The 18,651-nt window shown below is 33.9% G+C and overlaps 1 protein-coding gene and 1 long non-coding RNA gene across 2 annotated transcripts in view; both read left to right on the top strand.

Moving 5' to 3' along the window:
• The window catches only part of LOC115888432 (homeobox protein unplugged-like), a 30,395-nt gene extending 12,927 nt beyond the window's left edge, over nt 1-17,468 (top strand). Inside the window, exons 2-3 of the mRNA XM_030908177.1 lie at nt 10,112-10,323; nt 16,949-17,468. Coding sequence (XP_030764037.1) covers nt 10,112-10,323; nt 16,949-17,233 — 497 coding nt within the window. The 3' untranslated portion in view covers nt 17,234-17,468. The remainder of the gene's footprint in view (nt 1-10,111; nt 10,324-16,948) is intronic.
• LOC115888433 lies at nt 11,528-14,049 on the top strand. Its single transcript, XR_004051257.1, has 4 exons — nt 11,528-12,916; nt 13,035-13,115; nt 13,782-13,889; nt 13,941-14,049. It is a non-coding gene; the product is annotated as an uncharacterized LOC115888433 (long non-coding RNA).
• Nucleotides 17,469-18,651: the final 1,183 nt, after the last annotated feature.

Raw genomic sequence — 18,651 nt, 5'->3', positions numbered from 1 at the left:
TTTTTTTCGTCTTTCAAACAACGATAACTTTCTATTATTGATGAATGGAAGCGTTCCACAGATGAGTTAGAGTTGCTGTTTTTAGGAGTTGTAAAGTGTAACTCTATTTTGTACAATTTACAAAAGTCTTCTAAGTCCTTTTTCTTGAACTTGTTAAATACATATTGTAATTGATCTTAAAAGTATCTACATGTATATGTTCGAAGGGTCTTGATGCTGTTGGCGTTAAGTTAAACTTGATGACAGGTGGACTTCGATCATATTTGTTCTTTTGACATACCTCACAGTTGTTTAGGTAATCTGTGACGTCATCTGACATTCTTGGCCAGTAAAATCTTCTACTAAGAGCCATTCTTGTCTCATTAATACCTCAGTGGCATGTTTTCGTTGTATGGTAAATTCCATTTTTTTTTTCTTTTTGGTCGTTTTCACCCTGTATATCTTCTAACATGTTAGTACAATGTAGTAATTTAAATGAAGCGTTTTTAAAATACGTTTGCGCTGTTACTGAAAATATTCTGGACAAATTTTCATGTCTAAAATAGATCGCGTATAATTGATTTGGGGATAAGTAGTCTTTAAAGAATTTAATTATAAAGGGAATAGGTACTCTACTTGGTATAGGTACGTACATTCTGTTGTTAGTGAATATTTTTTCTCTTCTTATATTAAAATCGTTTATCTCTCCATGAGTTATGACTACTTGGTTTTTATATGTATTTATGGGTCTCTCTGTAATAGGCATATCTAGCACTGGGTTTTCCGCTGATGAATGAACAGTTTCTAAGTCCGTTTCAGGTCTTGTAGGTGGTTCTATGACTATTTTGTCAGGTAGATCTGTTCTTTCAGGTAGATCTCTTCTTTCAGTTTGATCTAAAGGTTCACTTATAACTTGACTTGTTGATTTGTCAGGCGGATCTGTCCTTTCAGGTAGATTTCTTCTTTCAGGTAGATTTGGCTGACTTATAACTTGACTTGTAGGTGGTTTTATTTGTATATCCGAAATTATATTTATTTTTGGTGGTAAAACTTCGATAAAAGGTTCTGGTCCTAAATTAGCTAAGTTTGTCATTTATAATAAAATCTCTAATAATTTCGTCGCTGTTTCCTAAGTTATTTTCAATAGATTCGGTTTCTACTGCGTTACAGTTAATAGAATTTTCCGAAAAAGCGTCAGTTTTGGTAAAATTTTCTTTTAAATTTTCGTTTGCACAAAAAATAATTTTTAGTGTTTTTCGATATTTTAGAGAAATTTCGAAAGTTGGTCCTCTTAGTTTGTTATTTGTTAAATCAATAAATGTTTTCAAATTTATTAAATATTTCATTCGGATTACACCATCGAAAAATTCGTGGAATTCAAGAAGAATGAAGTCTCTGTTGTAGTTAGTTCGTAATTCTGAGAAAGCAGGGATTCTCGCTTGAAAGTGAGTGTTTTTTCTTCCCACGGCGGTTTTAATTACATTATTCTCCCGATATATGCATTTAGGATAATATTTCTCGGCAATGCTTGGTCTTAATATAGATCTTGAACTACCGGTGTCGATTAAAAATTTAATATTTGGATTTGATATTTCGATATATGGTAACGAATTACTTGATGTAATGTTAATTTCTATCAAGTTTGGGATTTTGTTGGGCCTTGTATTCGAAAATGTTGATTTTCGGCTTCGTTTTTGGTGTTATAATTTTGAGAAAAATTTTGATTTTGCTCGTAAAATTCAGTGTCATTTTGGATTTGACTTTGATTATAGTCATAAGATTCATTATACGATTCAGGATCGATGTACTGATACTGTTCGTTATAATCTGTATTATAATCTGAATAAGGAGAAGACACTCCTTTATATTCATTATTATGAAGTTCCTCAAAAATGAAATCTGGTTTTTGATTTGGATTTGGATTATGGAAATAATTAAAATTATTTCTGAAGGGTTCTTGTATCGGTTGTTGTTTAGAAAAACCGTTACTGTTTTTTACACTTATTGACATAGGTATAGACTTTGTCATTTGACTAGGTGGTATTGGTTTTGGTTTGAAGACATTTGGGTTTTGGGGTGGTCCAAAGACTTCTCGATTAGTTGGGTGTCTTTTAGGTTGTTGAGGTCTCGTTTGAATGTTAATTGGCTGTGATGGTCATTGATATTTATTTTGGCGATTAAAATTATTTAATTGATTATTTGTTAAATTTTGAGATTTTTAATTGTTAAAATTTGGTTGATTGAAACTAGGTTGATTAAAATTTGGTTGATTGAAATTTGGTTGTTTGTTAAAATGATTGTTTTGAGAATGATTTAAATGTCCATAAAAAGATTCAAAATTCTCAAACTCTACCACAAAAGCCATTGCATCTTCCAGCGTTTCTAAATTTTTTAGATGCATATTATTTTTTTAAATTCCGGTACATCCGGCTATAAAGGTGTTTAGTGCTGTTTTTTCATAATAGCTTATATGACATAGTGTTTCGTTTTCATTTAAATTTGTGTCATTACTTATACGTTGCGCTACGTTGCTACGAAGTAATTGTAAACGATTTCCAAATTGTAAAAGATGTTTTTTTTTGTGGTTTGGCTCGTGCGAGCTCTTGTACTAAACAATCGGTATTTCGTCTATCCGAAAAACTTTGTAACAAGGCAATTTTCATTGCGTTCCATGTTCTAATTTCTGATCGATTTCCGACCATAAATTCCGCTTTGCCCGTTAGCTTTTCTTGTAAACAGTCAAATATATGTGAGTCTAATTCCGCGTTTCTTAATGCAGAATATGCGTCTACAAGTTTTGTTCATTTTAAAATAAATTTATTTAGTGTATTGCTATCACCGTCAAAAGATTTGATATTGTCCACTCTTGATTTAAATAGATGCCAATCGAAAGCAATTTGACCTTGATTTTCATTAGGCATTTTTCTAGTTCTTTCTAAATTGAATTTAAGAGTTTTAAATGATTCTAGAAGTTTATCTATTTCTGATGCCAGTTTTTTGTTTTTTCTGTGTCACTTTATCGTTTGTCACTTAAATTATTTAGATGTTAAAAATAATTATTACTCTGCGCTACTTAAATTGTTTATATATTAAAAGTAAATTTTTCTTTCTCCAGAAAAACAAAAGTTTATTCGAAAAAATAAACATTCTTTTTAGAATGTTTGTTCGTATTCACCGTCAATGTTTACTACTAGATGGTAGAGATAATATAATACGATTATTAAAATAATGTTTAATTTTATTGTTCCCATAACATTAAACAATATTCTTTTCAATGAATTTTAATTAAAACTTGCGCCTTTGAATCAAAATTAAAATTTCGGTTTCTTATAAATAAGATATTTTTGAAATTATAGCTTTTATTCAAACTTGCGTCTTTGAATGAAAATTAAAATTTCGGTTTCTTAAAAATAAAATATTTATGTCGATCTAGAAGTATTTTGCGCTACTTTAAAGGTCAAAATAATATTTTTCCTAGCCTAAAAATTAATCAATAAACTTTTTATTTGTTTATTTTACATTCTATTTTCTCTGAAATAGTTTTTGTTTTATTTTCACTTATTTTCTACTTGTTTTTGCCTTCAATAAGCTGAACTAAATCTAATTTGCCCTAACTATTCCTATTGACGGCCTTAAACAGAGGATCAATAGTGTAAAAGGAAATGGCACTAACCTTAGGTTCTTTCAGTCCCTTTCTGACCCCTTGCTAGTTGTGGTTGCTGGTGCGTCTTCTTCTTCGTCTAGGTTCTTTTCGGATCACACTGGCGGATTTGAAAACCCGAGTAGGATTTCTCTCGATATACAGCCGAATTTTTAAAGAAAGCACTACCGTGTAATCCTACCGACTGCGCCACTTAAATCGTTCGACGGCAGAAGTTCGTTTTTAAAAATTTATTTATTTTCAAAGACTTAGAAGCTAGTGTACAGTACGACAACAGAACAAGGAATGATTTATTAATACAATGTGATTTAAAAAGTAAACTACGTTTCCCACGATCTTGCTGAGTTGCAATGTCTATTCCTGGGACCAGAGTAATGATGCGTCGGTTCTCATGGGAATGGTCACATAACTACATGCTATTTTTTTCAAACATTCATAAATAATTTTTTAAGTAATTTCCAACGTTGCAAATAATATAAAAATATTTAAAACAATACCCTGGAAGTAATTATATATTAAAAAATTATGGTTACACTCGTACCACTTTATGTATGTTCTTTATGTCTTTCTAAACTGACACTTTATGTCAGTTTAATAATATATTTTAGTACTTCTGTGCTTAGACGCAAAAGTGCTGTACTTTTATGCCTAGGCGTTAAAATGACTTTTTTATATTGCAATCACGTAGCAAAAATTAATACTTTTGTGATGTTTGAAAAAAAACATTTATTTATAAGTTTTATAACATGTCTAATTAAATTTGGATGCTCTGATTAAATTTAAAATATTGCTAGTTGCTGTAGATAATTTTGTCAGGCAAAATACGTAAACAAAAAGGACTTTTTAGGTCAAAAAACGCCAAAAGGGCAATTTGTTCCAAAAAAGGACTATCCTTTTCAAAAAAGGACAGGTGGCAACCCTATTAGGCATCTAAATGATAATTGCAGAAATTTACCTTCAAATTACTAATTCCAAATAATTTTTAATACGGCCGCGGCCTAGAGAAACCTACAATTAAAATACCAGCAAAAATTTGATTTTGACCTTGTCAAATTCGATGTCACATTTTTTTTATTTACAAGAATTTATGTGTTTTGAAAAGGGTGGTTAATTTTTTTCTCAATTGGAATGATCATATTCAACAAATAATTTGTTGAATATGTTGAGAATAGTATTGGCGGTGTAAAATTCGCGCAATATAAACTTGTTTGCTGTTCATTACTCGATTACTGGCAGGCCTCGTTTCCAGCACAAACGTCCACAATAATTTAACAGATAAAATAAATATTTGTAACTAACTAACTTTATTAAACTATGCTAATTAATAAAATAAATAAATGTTTACATTTCCCATTCAAACAATACCCTAATTGTGAAATTCATGCCTCACAATACAATCTGTGATATTATGGGGAGAATCTTTATCATTCCACAGTCATGTCGTTTTCAATCCGCCTAAATATCTGTATTTAATTTTGCCCATAAAGACGGTTTTTGAGTGTGCTCCACATCAGGAAGAAGTCGTTCGGCAAAAGATCCTGTGGTCTTTTCCTACTATACGTGCCCGCTTCGCTGTGCATAAAATTTTTGAACGATATATTTCTTTATAAATCTATCAATGGTGGTATACAGTTTGAGTCTTTAAATTGGAAAATTATTCCATTATCTCAAACACAGATCTTAAACAAAATGCTTGAACATGTCAATTATTTATTATTTTGTTTAGTCAATTAAGTTGCTCATATTTTTACATATAAAATATTTCTACAGAAAGCAGATCCTAAAAGAGTATCAGGGAATAAAATTGCCAGATTTGAAATAAACTCCTTGAGTAACCAAAATATCATTTGATGGCTATTGACTGCGAATAAGACAGCCTATGGCTGCCATATATGTATAGTCGACAAGCCGACTGCTGTAAGACTGATGCCAACGACTGTCAAGAAAATGTACATGTAATTCCAACAGTGAGACACTCAACGTTGAGATATTCCCGCGAAAACATTGCAATCATTTCTCTGGCTATTGATTATAGTTTTACCTCATTCAGTGTTTGATTTGTCTACCCAATAACGATATTTTTGTCTCAACTTACCTTGCATTTCAACGGCGGTGGAAGTTGAATGGAGTCGAAGAATTGTCAGAAAAAAGTATGTTCTTTGGGTTCACGGTGTCTTGTCCCTGGCTGTAGTGTCGTGGCCGGGAAATTGCACCAAGACATATAATGATGCCGGACGGGGCTACCCCTATCGGCCATACCAGGCACCCTCTACTGACTGTGGTCATGTCTCGCGGGTAGAGGGTGTGGGGAGTCTTGGCTTAACCGCCTGGACTAAGAGGAAACAACCTCACCAAAAACCTAAATCCTACGATGGCGAGACCAGGTCAAAGGGATGCGTGGCTAAATAGAGGACTAGCCATTACTGGCCTCAACCTTTGGGTATCAGGGGTAAATACAATGGGGTGCATTGTATTTACCCCTTACTTCTACATGCTGGGCTCTGTAGAAGTGGCCCGACTATCCCTAGCGACTCGTGGGAACACTATGAGATCTAGTATTAAAAACATCACCGGTGAAGCTGTTGGCTGTGGGGAAGCCCCCTAGTGACACTGGGAACATTACAAATTAAAGTTCCAAGGGACCAGATCCAAAGGAAACTACAAGAGGGGCGGCTGACGCTTGGGATCATCCTTCACAAGTGGCACACAAGCTACCACCTTCTCCAGCAAGGCTCGGGAGCCTACCTCTAGACCCAATAAGCGACACAAGCTACCGTTTCGTTTACTCGGCCTGGGTCAACCAGGCGGGCTAGACGATCCTCTGAGAGTAGGTCTTAGCGGAGCACAAGCACGGAGATACCTCCGACTTCTCCACGAAGGACTTGCTTCAGAGGGAGCAAAAGCGAAAACACTCCTCCGAAAAGGGGAGAGTAAAGAAATCAAGAAACAACCGGACTCATCTCCATCAAAGGGCAAGAGAGGGAGCAAGAACCTCTCACCTCTTCTCTGGCAGGGAAAGAAAAAAAGCCAGGATGGAAAGCCGTCCAACACTGGGAGGCAGGCAGGGACGTATCACCAGCTTTGCCGCTATTGCTGGACAAGTGAAAATGGCTGTACTGCCAAAGGATTTCCCAGAGGTTGCTCTGACCACCGACCAGCAAACGTCTCTAGAAGAGGCTGGACGCCCCCCTATACTGGACGCAGTAGTGGCGATCGGATCGCAACACAACGATCTACAAAATCTGGGGCAGCTGCGTTTTGCGGGGATACACTTTCGGGTAGGCACGATCCTCACAGATTGTGTATCTCAAGAATCGGCGAATGGGTTGGTGGAAATCGCACCTAAGCTTAAAAAATGGCAAGGGCCGGAACTGCCCTTGCCCAGGTCCTCACAATAGGAATTGACCTCAAATCCAAGAAGGCAATAGAGAAAGAGGGACATATCCTCTATTATAGATACGGGACAACACCGGTATCAGGTCTAAGGAGAGACCAAGTTAAAGAGGTGGAGAAAATGGAGACAGATCCTCCAGCCTTCACATCACGGGTTCCTCAGCCGGAACCAAGCTCCTCGACTGTGAAGGGCGGCACGGAGGGTTAAACTCCAACCGTGGAAGGGTGTGTACCCTCGGAGGAAGAACTGTTGTCAGAGAAGGATGGGAAATACCCTGTCCCCTCTACAACAGAGGTATATATGATGGGTTATAGACTGTGTGATGACTCAAGGAAAGGGGGCACAATAGATCTTTAAGGTCGCATTGATTACACACAGTTATCACCCCCCTCCCCCCTCTTACTCATTCTACATTTTACATTGGGTTCACGGCAATATTTTGAAATAAATGCATCATTTGCTTACAAAGTTGTAGTCTCCTATCGCGATCATCTTCAGTTCATTGCTGTCAATCAATCTGTAATTTATAAGGATGAAAATGTCCCATATTACTGAAGAATACTGTATCTGTGATACTGAATACTAACGAATTTTATATTCTATTGCAATTTATTGGATATCGTATATTCGTCTGGTTATTAGAATTTTCTTGAACGTTCAACACAAAATTGAATTTAACATTTTCGCATAATGCAGTTCTTGCTTATTTTCTAGTTTTCGTACATGACTATTTCCCCTAAACTTCTGATCAATTTTGCTCAGCGTATTCCATGATAATGGTGAAAAATCTGAATATTTTTCTCTACAAATGAATAACTTCATTCTGGGCTCTTTGTCTGTTCCGTATCCTTTGAGTATTAGGATATCGATTCGACGGGAAGCTATCTCTTCTAATCTTTCTATTTCACAATATTGAAATTAGGCATTAGTGAACAATAAGTATGGCAATATTCGACAAAAGAACTATTGCAAGGCTTCAAAAGTTGCTTGTCCCTTCAGATAAAGAAATAAAGTTGTTTAGCTTTCGATATTAACGATTTCGACCGAGTGTTTTTACCGAAAATCAACCATAATCACGACACGTATTTATCAAAAAACGCTTTCTATGAAGTGTCCTGCATCGCCAACGCAGCACGCTTTCATAAGAAAATGTTTTTTTTGATAAATACAGATACGCCCAAAGATAAGAAAAACTGCATATATTTTTATATTTTATTAAAACTGAACAGTTTAACAATAATGCAAAACCACTCAAATGTCAGCACAGCTTAAGTTGTCAACCTAGCCTATGATTTTATCATTGTCAAATGTTATTTGTTGTCTTGTTGTTCTTTTGTTGTCTGTGCTTTGGTCTGCACTACTACTAAGTAGTTATAATAGCTACGCTTAGTGTCCCCGAAATGTATTTTTGTAATTTAAAACTGGTTAAAATGAAGCAAAAGGTTTATATTTGATATCAATGAAACTTTTAGTAATGTAATTGAGAGCGCGATTGTTAAATTCATTGTTGCCAACCATGGACATATTCGGCACTGGAATTTAAATTTCCCGCTGGGGATTCACGTAGTATCTCTGATGTAAAAAATGTCAAGTTGCCACATTTATTTATTTATTTCCAGACAGTGTCATTGGTTTCGACACTTTAGATTTGTATTTCGAGTTTTTGGTTTAAATAAATAATGTTGTGATACTTCAAGCTTAAAAATGTTTACTAGCAGACTTTGCAGTCGAACATTGTTCTTTTTAGAACCTTTTTTAGTGCGAAGTGTACAAGATTAATAGCCGTAAAAAACTCGCAATTATTAGAATGTTTTGAACGGAAAAGCGGTAATAATGGCCCTTTATGTCAATTATGTGCTGCTAAGGAGGTGAGTTTTGTTGATGTAAATAATAACTGTTTATATATTTATAATTAATTTATTTTTGTTTCCTAAAATATTTTGATTAAAAGAAAATATATAAAAGAGGGCAACTCTGTGTCGGTCAAGCTTAATCACGTGACTAAAAGTTTATTTGATATGAACTATAGTTTTTCAGTTTGTCTATACATATACCGTATGATCGAGAAAAAACGGCGTCCAGTTGGCTGGGAAATGAAGATCGCTGTCATTTTATATGTAAATTTATATGGGAAATGTCATCGATCGTCATTTCCCAGCCAACTGGACGCCATTTTTTTTCGATCATACGGTATTATTATAGTCTGTGAAGCGAATAACTTTGAATTTGACAGTTCCCGCGGGCTTTTCTAGTGGTTAGCAACTTGCGACCCTGCTGACGCAATGCCGCCTCTAATAAAACAGCCTCACTTGACTATGGCTGAAATCGCACTCCATAGTCAATGTAGATAGTTTTAGTGTTAAGAATAATAATTTAAAAAAATATGTGGTCATCTTTTGACAAGTTTATATTAGTTTATTAATTGTAGTAAACATTATGTGGTGTGTGGTGTGAATATTTTATATGTAATTTTTTGGATTATATTCGACACTATTTTTTTCATATGACACAACACTGATGAAGGCTATAATGTTACCCGAAACGTTTTTTTAAACCAAATAAAAATAATGAAAAACCAAATGAAAACTTAATCAGCGTTTTTCCCGAACCTAAATCCCAAGAAAATCAAAAATTTTAGAATAATTTTACATATAAAATGACAGCGATCTTTATTTCATAGCCATCGCTGACGCCTTTTTTTCTATGATATTTTTTTTTATTTTCCATTGTAAGTTAACGAAGTTTGAATAGCAACGGTCAAAAAATCAATAAATACTAACAGCGCTTTCAGATGGAGCGGACCTTCCGCGACGGACCGTCCGTCTTGTTTTTTTCAAGATAGGCGTCGGACGAACTCCGTCCGACGGAGCATATGCGTCCATGTGAAATTGTTCATAGAAACTCATGGTACTTGCTCGAAGTCGCGGACGCTCCATCGCGGACGGTCCGCTCTATCTGAAAGCGCTGTAAATATGTGATATAAAAATTGCATACCATTTTTTTTTTGGAAAAATAAATTTGAAAAAAGATATAATATATTTACTTTGTTTTACGTATCGTTTTTTATTTTGTTTCAGGCTCAGACCTAGATGATGAGGATGTCGAAGACCTACAGAATTCCGATGGAGGTCAGTGTGAAGGCTCTGGGTCAACGAAGGCTAGGAGACGAAGGACGGCTTTTACAAGCGAACAACTTCTAGAACTCGAAAGAGAGTTCCATGCCAAAAAGTATCTTTCGTTAACAGAACGAAGCCAAATAGCATCCGCTTTGAGGCTCAGTGAAGTACAAGTAAGTCGAAAAATATACTTCTGTTATTTATTATACGCTGTTATGTATGGAAACGGTCGATTATTAGGTAAAATATACAAGGTACCGCAAAAAGTTAAATACAAAAGTTATAGGGTTTTTAAATGTCTATTGGCGAGTAAAAAATTTATATATACAGGGTTCTTCATAAAGTCGTGGCACATCAAAGTTTCATTTTTTTAAATAGAACGCCCTGTATGTTATTGCATATTTCAATTCTTCCTTCAATTCTAAGCAAAATTCGAAATACACACAATGTACCTCAAACCAACCGTTTCCGAATTACTGACTTTTGAACATATCACCACAGATCGATCACTTAAACAATTTGATTTCATTAATTTCGATATGTTCACTTTCAATTATAATGCTTTCTGTCGAAACTGTGATACTTTTGTATTGGATTTTTAAATTCCTATTAGCTACTAGTAAATTTAAGATGGAAAACAACAATTTAATATTATATAATTTAGCAAATTTAAGTATACAGGGTCGGCCATAAAGTTGTGGCATATCAATTTTTATTTTTTTTTAAACGAAACCCCCTGTATATTATTGCATATTTTAATTCTTCCTTCAATTTTAAGCAATAATCGTAATACACAATGTATGTACATAAATTGAAGAATTGAAATGTTAAACAAAAATTTTGTAATTTGCAGACTTAATATAATAGTCTAAGAGCTAGCAACGTTTTCGAGAAAGTATTTTAAGACATCTCTTTGATATATCTTTTACTATGCTCTCTGGAACAGCATGCGGCCCGTCTGGCTGCCGATACCCGTTGCGTTTACTACTGCGCATCGGAAGAAGAATCTATATTTTTTATTAATTTAGTCCTACAAATTCTAGTATTGAATATAAATCGAACATGTCTCCATAGCGCAGTGCGTAGAGTTTCCGACCGCGAACCGAAGATTCAGAGTTCAAATCCAGGTCAGGTCAAAGACTTTTTTCTTTTATTTTCGTTTATATTCTGATATTAGAGTATTAGAATATATACTATCAGAATATAAACGAAAATAAAAATAAAAAAGTCTTTGACTTAATCCGGATTTGAACTCTGAATCTTCGGTTCGTGTTCGGAAACTCTACGCACTGCGCTATGGAGACATGTTCGATTTATATTCAATACTAGAATTTAAAGAACTAATAAAAATATACCCAAGTAGCACGAAATATTGGCTGCTCATTGTTTCTATATTGGCTCAATATTGATTCATTTTCGTTCGCACATCAATGTTGTGCCAATGTTGGGTCAATATTGTATTTTATTCAGTACATCTAATCTTGGTAAACAATATTGTACCCATATTAGTTTCTTAGTTTTCGCCAATATTGAAAATAATCAATGTCGGCCCATGATTGGCATTAACAATATTTTATTGTGACATTGGCCCAATATGCCTTTTATATTGATGTTTTGGATATTGGCATTTACATAATTAACTAAATTGGAACAATATTGAAATGCATTCTGTTTAGAATAAAATCGCTACCTATAGTAGATATCGATACCTGGGTTGATACTTTGACATGTGGCTTGCATCCCTACTATCTCATGATTTTCATAAAAGTTTGCTTTTAAAATTCTTGCTCGATTCCTAAAGCATCTAGCGCCAAGGATCGATCGGGTATTTCGCGTGTAATCTATAAATAAAAAAAAACTTACACCAAAGACTAACCAAGGCGATTTGGCGTATTTTAATTTATTTTAAATAAATAAAGAAATAAATAAAAACAGCTGAAAAAAAAATAAAAAAAAGCTCTGCCTCTGCCGGGGCTCGAACCATCACCCGTCGCTCCCGAATCGGCAGCCTCAACCACGGAGCTACACGCTGCTTTAGAAACCAGACTCTATTGAAGCATTACTTTCTTCTGCCGTTCCAATACGCATGCGCCGGCGCCGGGTGATGCTTTGGAATCGCCGCGCGCCGGGCCGCGTTCCGGTACCTAGATCAGTGTTGCCAGATGTAACATAATTATCCAATTATTATAACAAAATTTTCCCAAAAAAAATCTGTACCATAATCGATAGTTGAAACATAATTTGGTAACCTGTTACAATTAATGTTTTATCAACCATGAAATATATTTTTATGAGAAATAATTTAACTTTAAGGTAGTTAATGCAAAATAACTCAAGTGGTTTTAAAGTTTAAAAAAAATGTTAAGGTATAAAGCAGTAAATATCCGCGGCAAATCAAGTAATTCCGATTTTAAAATGCGGGAAGAGAAACCAGACCCCAAAATATAAAACTGACTGAGAAAATACGTTTAATAGCTGGTTGAAACCTATTAAAATTAAGTTAAACCGACAAAAAATAGAATCCAAATTTATTGCTATCATTATATTTTTTAGAGAATTCCCTCAGCCAAATATATCGCTTGTAACATAATTTTATAATAAATTCGATACTTTGATCTACATTGATCCATAATTTCATATCCGACACCTGGCAACGCTGACCTAGACGCTTTTACTGACGAGTTGACATGACATAAAAAGCTGTTGCTGTGACAGTGAAAGATTTCTTTTGTAAGCAAATTGTGTTTTTATCGTGATCAAATCAAAGTAAGTACTGTTGATGTTAGTTGAGTAAGTATGTCGAATAAACCTATTCCAATGCTTAACAATTAACACGTATAATACAAGAAATATGTGCTATAGCTATAAGCTGTATTGTTTGTAGGTTCACGGGTACCTAGGTTTACAACTTACAACCACAGAAAATTTTACTGAATCCAGCTTGAAGAATATTTCTTTAGTAAAAGTAAGTACCTAATATATTTTTTTTTCCTGTAACACACAATAGTAGTTTTGAAGCAATGTGTAATCGAGAGTATAATTTATTAGATTGTTAGGGCGCTTTGTTAATAAATATTTTTAGATTCGGTATTGCTACTTAGGTAAATAAACAGACATTTTTTAGGTAAATGTCGGGAAAGGCAAAAAAATACAGGTTTGTTAAAAGTTTTCTTGCAAATAAAGATGAGTCTGACGGTGACAGTCCTACGAAACGCCTGGAAAGCCAGGAGAGCATTATACTTCTATCAGACGATAATACAAGTTCTATTAATGAAGTTAACACACAACTTACTAATATTGTTAATAATAGTGATAGCTGTCTTAGTTTTGTTTTTGAAGAGTCGGGGGACTTGGGGGCAAGCAATACACAGACTGTAGAGTTAAATTACGATTCCATATCAAATGTGTTAGAAAATCATAATCAGAATTCACTTGCAGATAATTTAAAATGTTGGGCTCTTACACACAATGTAAACCATAAACAACTAGTTGCACCACTGAATAAAACGCTCCTACTTCTAAGTTTCTGCCACTTTGCATAAACCATATTATGAGCATATCATCTCATCATATTAGAAAATAAGGCAAAACACAAAAAGGATAACCCAAAAAACTTTATATTATTTTATAGATGCAGTGAAAGTACATTTTCCAGACGCAACTGATCTGGACATTACGCGATGTATTGGTATTTCACTAGCGACAGCCGGAGACCGGGATGGGGGAAGAATATTTAGAGGTTTGTGTCCTTATAAATTTAATTTTATGTGTTAACTGAAGTATTTTTTAGCTAAAAATAATACCAGCCATGAAGATAATATGTAGGCTTATTTTATTACTTAGTTAATATTTTTGTAAGATAAATTGTTTTCTTCAATACATTAAAGTTTCCATACACACATGGGTATTTTGTTTTATGTTTTCCCTAAATTTGAAATAAAATTAAGGACAAAAACTAGTGGTATTATGATTACCAATGTTGGCGTAATATTACATTTTTAATGGGGGCAATATTTTAGTAACTTGTTGGACCAATATTTAAAAACAATGTTGGGCCAATATATCAAAAAGTGACGAATTATTATTGGCCCGATATTAAAAACTAGCTTGGCCCAATATATATTCTACATTGGATCAATCTTGGAACAATATTGTTGTGCTACTTGGGTAGGATCTTCTTTCAATGCGCAGTAGGGAACGCAACGTTTACCGGCAGCCAGACGGGCCGCATGCTGTTCTAGAGAGCATAGTAAATGATTTATCAAAGAGCCAGACGTCTTACAATACTTGTTTTTCCGACGTTGCCAGCTCTCGTACTATAATCAAAGAGTAGATAAGACAAGAGACGACAGTGAACAAAGAAGTCGAATTTCGCGAGAGAGACGCAGATATATTAAAATTTAAAGGACCCAACAAGTCCCATTTTGTCTGTTGCCAAGTATATTTCTTTGAAAAATAAACAAGATTTTCTGAAAATAAATTAATAATATAAGAAGGATATAAGTAACGTATATTAATACCGAAATGTAAATTTTTAGTTTAGGTTGGTTTAGGTTCTTTTTTCGCAATGTACTGATAATATCAAAGAAACAGAATGACTAAGTTGATCGATTTCAAAGATAAACAGATAAAATCTCAAAACCTGACAACGGCGTATTTTATCTAATCTAAAATCTAACCTATGATTTTAGGACGCTAATCAGCTGTGCTAATCAGGCTTAAACATAAACAAATCTGATTAGTTGTTTTCTTGCATTTTTGCCTTTTTAAATTGTGTTTTCAGAGTTTTTCGATATCTTATCGTTTTGAGAGTTTTTAAGGTTTAATTTTAGTATCGTTTTAATATGAATACTGAACAGGACACGAGTAGAGCAGGAAAAGACGAGATGGTGGCAATGTGTGTGCTTATAAAGACTGCAAAAATAGGTCTTATTCTTCGACAAACATAATATTTCACTCTTTTCCAAAGGATCCTGAAAAGTATTTTTATAGAAATATACTATATAATTATGTTATTAAACTAAGAAGGAAGACTTAAAGAAGTTATTAAACTAAGATCGAAGACATGGTTAGAAAGCTTGTAATATATTTTTACAAAAAAAATTGAGCAACTCTATTTTTTTGTACATAAACTCCACATTGTGATTTGACACTTGTTCAAGTCCATATGTAAAAAAAATACACGTAAATAAAACATTTCTTACAAATCGACTTGGTCACTTTATCTTGTTTACAAACGATATACAAAATATTGCTTTTATTATCTTTATTCCCCGACAAATATGTTTCTAATTATAATTTATTTTATATAATATTTAGAAAACTCATTTTTTTTTCGTTTCTATTATTTATTTCTTTACCCATACAATAACTATTTATAAGCTATACAGGCAAGTTTTAATAATAGTCTATTTTAAATTTCCCGCGAAAAAATTACGAAAATTTAAAGGGACAAGTGAGACGAGGTCACTCTCCCCACCACTGAAACATGAAAGGTACCGCGCGAACAGTCGTCTCTTGTCTTATCTACTCTTTGCTATAATCTCATTTTATACATCTATAAATGCCAACTTGAGAACTAATGTCAAATATTATTAAGTCTCACCGTTTCGGCAGAATAGTATCGTTAAATGAATCTTTATGTCACTTTTATGTGCTGCTTCTTGAAACTGAACATATCGAAATTAATTAAATCAAATTATTTAAGTGATATTTTCAAAATTCAATAACTCGGGAACGGTTTGGTTTCGATTTTTGCTTAGAATTGAAGGAAGAATTGAAATATGGCAGTAATATACAGGGGGTTCTGTATGCATAAATGTGTTACTCGCTAATAGACATTTAAAAACCCTATATAATTTTTGTATTTAACTTTTTGCGGTACCTGGTACATTTTACTTAATAATCGAACGTTTCCATACGTAACAACAACCCTGTATACCCAGAAGGTGTAGGGTATAGATATACCTTTTGAGAGTATATTTTGGTCAGGGAACCTTCTTGTAAAATTCGATGATTCACCATTCATCATTCACCATTCATTTTAAATTGTACTGTCTTCGTTGCTGTATTTTCGATAGGCTATAGGAAGGCTATAGGCTATTGTGCTATTGTGCAGTTCCTTGTGGGGTAAGATAAGTAAGATATCAACAAATTGTTGTTAAAGCTTGTTATAGTATGTTAAATTAACAAAATTAACATACTTCGGCATATACCGGGCAAGGAAAATAAGGTCCTGCTACTCTGGGTGTCCGCTCACCAAGAGATAGAAGGGAATGAAAAAACACACGATCTAGTGAACACTCCATACTAACCAGCCCCGTTCTGCGTTCCAAGCGGAAACCAACTTAAAGTGGAACTCAAGAACCTGGAAGTTGAATAAGAAAGTTGCTGTCAACTTCCGGTTTTTCCGGAAGTGCCGCTATATTGAAAATATTTTTAATCGATAGATCACGTTGTAAAACAATGATGTGTAGTTCTCTAGAAACTTTTAATGCACGCTTAGCTTGGGGCAGCCTGTATACCGGATGCAAAACATCGGGTATTTACCTAAATTTCAATATACCGGGTTTTCTCTGTTGATAGGTAATTAGGTATTTAACAAAAGCTCAAGTTACATATTTTATTCTAGTTTATCTGCACACATACCTAAATCTTGTAACAAGCTTTTATATCTTATAAATTGTTGAATTTAGTTATTCATTTTTTTTTTCATTTTAGAGCATCTAAATAAAATCTTGTTTTCATAATATTTTTAACTAGTATATTTTTATATTCATAAAGTAATTTTAATTGCAGGTAAAAATATGGTTTCAAAACCGACGTGCAAAATGGAAACGTGTGAAAGCAGGCTTAGGTACAGGTACCCACCAAGGGCCGAAAGGCTCGCAGCAAAAAAGTAAATTAGTCGTTCCTATTCCGGTCCACGTCAATCGGTTCGCCGTCAGAAGCCAGCACCAGCAACTGGAAAGGGCCCTGGGTGACCTTGCTGGTAGGGTTTTGGCAAGTCACGCCGCCCTTAGGGTAGGCCTAGATCTACACGCGTTTCATCCCCACGCTCATCATCAGTCACCACCCCATTAGTGTTATGTCGTATAGTTAATAACAAAAAACATTATCTCATATAGAAACCAGTGGAGTAGCAGAACTAATGAAATTGTTCGTAATCTGCCCTAAATTTTGACAGGTTTAAAATGAAACATTCAACTTATTATTTTTTTGATGTCAGAAACATTCTAAACACACATAAATACAATCACCGGCACGAAAAACGGGCACCTTAAAATTTTCATGTATTTTAAAGTTTTGTATATTGTGTTCTAGTGGACCGATTTTGATGGTTTTTTAAGGAATTTGCAGCTAAATTATTTGACTTTTTAGTATCTCTTTCTAAATAAAAATGAAAGTTGCCATCTGTAAATCATACGAGGGAAAACAAAATGTTGATATTTTGGTGAAAGTTTGAAACACCCTTTTAGTACGTTAACAAGGCAAGGAATTTAAAAATAATTTTTTGATCTAGGTGTATCTTTTTTCGATAGTTTGTTTTTTGATTCATATCAATAGCTTTATTTTCTTTTTTGGAGATATTCGCTTTTGCTTTTGGTTTTGGTCCTAGTCAATAGAGCTATAAAATAGTGTTTATGATTTATGTAATGTCACGGTCTTTCAAAAATCATATTATTGTAGTCTGTTCAGCAGTTACTCTAGCAGATATGTTTTAAGTCCAAAAGTTAACCTCTACCACAGTGGCGTAGCTAGCATTGAAAGGGCCCTGTATCACGAATTTCGCAGAGGCCCCCTGAGACAGAACCATGAGGACCGTCTGATCAGAATAGCTTATTATTTATTAATAATTTTTACTTACAGGAATAAAATAAACATTCTTTCCAACAACAAACATACATATCAAAACAAGGAAAGTATGGTCTTTGGTAAAATTATACCTACAGAAATCAAATAAATATTCGCTCCAACAACCAACAACAAACAAACGAACGAACATAAAAATAAAAACAAGAAAATATTATGACACTAAAATCAAGAAGGGTAACAATAATTATTAAGTATATAACAATTAAAATCAGGCAAATGTGTTAATTAATTTTTCCATATATGGAGACGATTTAAGGTTTTGTAATTCGTTTTCTTTCGATGGACATTATTGCTAGATCTGCCAACCTTTCTTGTAACATTGAGTTGCGTAAATAGCTTTTAATTAATTTTAATTTTGAAAAACTTCGTTCAGATGTTGCTACTGTAACAGGTAATGTTAAAAAAAGCAAACAAGCGGTAATAACCTCTGAGAAATTAGAAGATACGCTACTAAATTTAATCAAAATTAATTCATCCAATTCTTTAATACTTTAAAGTTTTGTTATTTCTGTACCGGGAGGAGTTTCGTAGAAATTAATCGGTTACAGAAATCATGAGTTAAATCAGTTATGTATTTATTTACGAGTTTCAGTGCTTTGCTTTTGAGAATTTTTTCTGGAAGGTAA

The sequence above is a fragment of the Sitophilus oryzae genome, unplaced genomic scaffold (assembly GCF_002938485.1).
Source record: "Sitophilus oryzae breed Bouriz unplaced genomic scaffold, Soryzae_2.0 scaffold_738_pilon_pilon, whole genome shotgun sequence".
Classification (NCBI taxonomy): Eukaryota; Metazoa; Arthropoda; class Insecta; order Coleoptera; family Curculionidae; genus Sitophilus; species Sitophilus oryzae.
This window is presented reverse-complemented; position numbering and strand designations above follow the sequence as displayed.